The sequence below is a fragment of the Bidens hawaiensis genome, unplaced genomic scaffold (assembly GCF_021521415.1).
Source record: "Bidens hawaiensis isolate Kalapana, Puna unplaced genomic scaffold, B.hawaiensis_p1.1 tig00035881_1, whole genome shotgun sequence".
Taxonomy (NCBI): Eukaryota; Viridiplantae; Streptophyta; class Magnoliopsida; order Asterales; family Asteraceae; genus Bidens; species Bidens hawaiensis.
The window spans coordinates 105,747-109,133 of record NW_027496237.1 but is presented as its reverse complement, the minus strand read 5'-3'; the positions used below and the strand labels follow the sequence as shown (position 1 = coordinate 109,133).

The 3,387-nt window shown below is 36.4% G+C and overlaps 1 protein-coding gene across 1 annotated transcript; it reads left to right on the top strand.

Moving 5' to 3' along the window:
* The first annotated feature begins 299 nt into the window (after positions 1 to 299).
* On the top strand, positions 300 to 2,069 carry LOC143587799 (large ribosomal subunit protein eL13z-like). Its single transcript, XM_077068983.1, has 4 exons — positions 300 to 418; positions 496 to 626; positions 703 to 861; positions 1,637 to 2,069. Exons 1-4 carry the CDS (start codon positions 310 to 312, stop codon positions 1,856 to 1,858), a joined length of 621 nt encoding a protein of 206 aa, XP_076925098.1. The 5' UTR covers positions 300 to 309; the 3' UTR covers positions 1,859 to 2,069.
* The last annotated feature ends 1,318 nt before the right edge of the window (positions 2,070 to 3,387 follow it).

Sequence of the window (3,387 nt, the reverse complement as noted above, 5' to 3'; positions counted from 1 at the left end):
TTTTAATAATCCTCCGTCTGCGAAACGTAGCCGCCATTTGCCATCTCTCCCTTTGTGTCTCCAACTCAGTCAGGTATCCTTAAACCTACAACTGAATATGCCTGACAACAGTTGTACGTTTTGGCTGTTCCATGGCCGTATGTGATTTTTACGGGGCTGTTGTTTTCGTTTTTCTGGTTGTATAATGTTAGATTAGGGCTTGTGTGGCATTTTTAAATGAATTTGGTTTCTGGGCTGAAGCTAGAATCACTTATGTCCTGTAGAGTAGTTATGTTTTAAAAAAAACCATAATGTTTTTGCAGAGAAACCATGGTTAAGCATAACAATGTTATCCCCAATGGTCACTTCAAAAAGCATTGGCAGAACTACGTCAAAACATGGTTTAACCAACCCGCTCGAAAAACCCGGAGAAGAAATGGTTAGTGGTGAATAACATCTAACCTAATGAGATTATTATGTGTTTATGTCGCACTTAATTGGTGAATTCAATTTCAGCCAGACAAGCAAAGGCTGTTAAGGTCTTCCCAAGGCCCGCGGGTAAACTCCGTCCTCAGGTTCACGGTCAAACTTTGAAATACAACATGAAGCTTAGGGAGGGTCGCGGGTTTTCTCTAGAGGAATTAAAGGTTACTTCAATTTTTTAATCTATTACATCTTTTTCATTTAAATTCTAATTGTTTATTTGTTTTGTTTTTAAATCAGGCTGCAGGTATCCCAAACAAGCTTGCTTCAACTATTGGCATTGCTGTTGATCATCGCCGCAGAAACCGCTCATTGGAAGCTCTTCAAGCTAATGTTCTGAGGTTGAAAACATTCAAGAATAAATTGGTTGTTTTCCCAAGAAGGGCAAGGAAGATGAAGGTAAGATCTTTCATTATTATATTTTCTATTTAGTGTAATTATAACTTTTATGTAGCATAGGAAGGAAATACTATAAAGCAGTTTTTTGCACATTAAAGTTCCCCTACATGTATATTTTGAACGAAGTTGTGTTTTTTTTAAACAACTTCGAACTGGTAAATTTGAGTTGGTTTAAAAACAGCTACGACAAAAAATGTAAGCCACAAAAGATCAAACAAAACGCGTAAGCAAAACAACTGTATGTATTGGTTTTGAATTTTTGTTAAAAAAGTTTTCCCAACTTTATTTAAATTTAAGATGTACCGTTACTTTAGTATGTTAAAAGTTTGTTGTCTTGTTGATGGACTTTCGTTAGAAAACATGTCTAGTATGTTGGCGGCTGTTTTCTATATTTATCTTCTTTTTACAAAGCGACCCAACTTCAGTATTGTTACAATGCTTTATGTTTAATTTAAAGGTTAATTATTTTTATAAGTTAGCTGCTTAAAAAGTACAAATATAAAAGTTGGATACTAATTGTAGTTATTTATATTTTTTGATTTGAAGTAACAGGCACTTTTTAAAAAAAAATAACTAGTTAATAACTATGCTTTGAAATTATTCTATTTAGTTCATTCACTATAACCAATTATGAATTTTTCGCACCAATGGAACCATATAAAATTCCAAAGTCTTTTTATCTAGAAAAAAAGAGTTACTTTATGCCTTGAATTTGCAACAGCTGTTTCTTAATATTCTATTGGTTTAATTTGAGACTTGATTGTTATTAAATCAGGCCGGTGATTCGGCTCCTGAGGAGCTTGCAACCGCCACCCAGGTTCAAAGTCCAGTGCTCCCTATTGTTAGGGAGAAGCCAGCTGTTGAATTGGTGAAAGTGACAGATGAAATGAAAGCGTTTAACGCGTACTCAAAGATTCGTCTTGAGAGAACAAATGAAAGGCATTTGGGTGCAAGACTCAAGAGGGCTGCCGAGGCGGAGAAGGAAGAGAAGAAGTAGAATGAGTTTTAAGGTAATGATTATTCGTATTTTGAACCAGTTTTGGATATTGTTTTGTTTCAATGCAGACTTTTGTTGGTCGTATGTCTTTGGGTTTGTTATGTTTTGCCGTTTGACGTTGATTATCGAACACATGTTATTCTGACTGTCAAATCATATTTTTGGTTTTTATTTAAAAGTGTTTTTAGTTCTAAATTTATAGTTAGATATAGGGCTGCACAAACGTTGTGTAAAGCTTGAATCCTGGGTATTTTGTTGTCTTGAAATAATGCAGGTTTGTTGATGCTTTTTAAAATTTTTAATGACTGAAACTTGTTTTAGTAGTTGTGTACCGATACTGAAATAGTACAGTCTGACAAGTAACAAACATCAGTTTTGTTGCCAAAAGACAGTATGCACAACTTGTCTAGATGGTATCTTTTACTCATTACTCATAATTTGTAGGGAATGCGAACATGGGCTGTAAAAGATCCTAGCAATTCATGAACTAATTGAGATCTGGTTTGTTTAAGTTCTCAATGCGTAGTTATAAATGTGTACATATTACCTTTGTATAATATAATTACCGGTCGATGTTAAGCTATTTAAAAATCTAAACATCTGATTCCTTTTTAGAGCAAAAGGGGACTCACTGTAGTGGCCAGTGTAGGTTGTTGTAGGACAGTCTTGCCCATCTTTGTCGACCATCTCTCATTTTTTGGCTTTGATAGTTAGACCATCTGCTATATTGTGGGGGTGTGGAGGTGCACAAACGGTATTTTCACGAACCCGAACCAGGTTTCGGGTATGACCAACAACAAAAGGTCAAAAACGGGTCCTGGTGGAAACCGGTTTCCTAGTATAGTCGGGTATTTGACCGTCTTTTCTTGGTTTTTTTCAGGTTTCAGGTAGGGTAGGTTCGGGTTTTGACCCGGTATTGGTGTCTGTTTTGAGGAGAAACCCGAAGTCCGATCGGTACCCTAGGGTCGGGTCGGGTCCGGAACTAGTTTTTTTGTGCACCTCTAGCGTTCTAGGTGCTCATAGAGCCCCATAGCGCCCAAACATCCCCCCCGAGGCTTTATGAGTTTCGGCGTTTTGTACAAGGCGTCGCCCTCTTTAATTCTCCAACCAATTAGGGTCTCCCCCCCCACACAAACTCCAACCAAACAAATGTTTATGTTAAATTTAAATTATAATAATTGAGTAATGATTAAAAGGGGGTTATACCACTACATCATTTTTTGCAGTGGCGGATTCAATAATTTTTCTCAGTAAAAGTTGGTGTACTTTCAGGTGCTCCATTTTCAAATGATTGGACAAAAAGGTTTTTGGGTCGGTTCAACAATGCGGGTCATGTAAGGCTAATCACATAATAAAAACACGATACAATAATTAAAAAAAAATTGTATGCTTAAAAAAACTGAGGATAATCTTTGCCATTGGTGCAACCATACCAATGGGATGGTGACAACTTTTTTTTCGGCCGTAAGTTAGGGTGTGACAACTGTTTGCTAGTTTGCTCGTTTAGTCATATTTTCTTCTAATTTTTT

What these genes read in the sequence shown, in the direction of transcription:
- LOC143587799 (XM_077068983.1), top strand. Translation starts at nt 310, where the DNA reads ATGGTTAAGCATAACAATGTTATCCCCAATGGTCACTTCAAAAAGCAT. An exon ending in TTTCTCTAGAGGAATTAAAG is followed by an intron (nt 627 to 702) that starts GTTACTTCAATT and finishes TTTTTAAATCAG; the next exon opens with GCTGCAGGTATCCCAAACAA. An exon ending in GAAGGGCAAGGAAGATGAAG is followed by an intron (nt 862 to 1,636) that starts GTAAGATCTTTC and finishes TTATTAAATCAG; the next exon opens with GCCGGTGATTCGGCTCCTGA.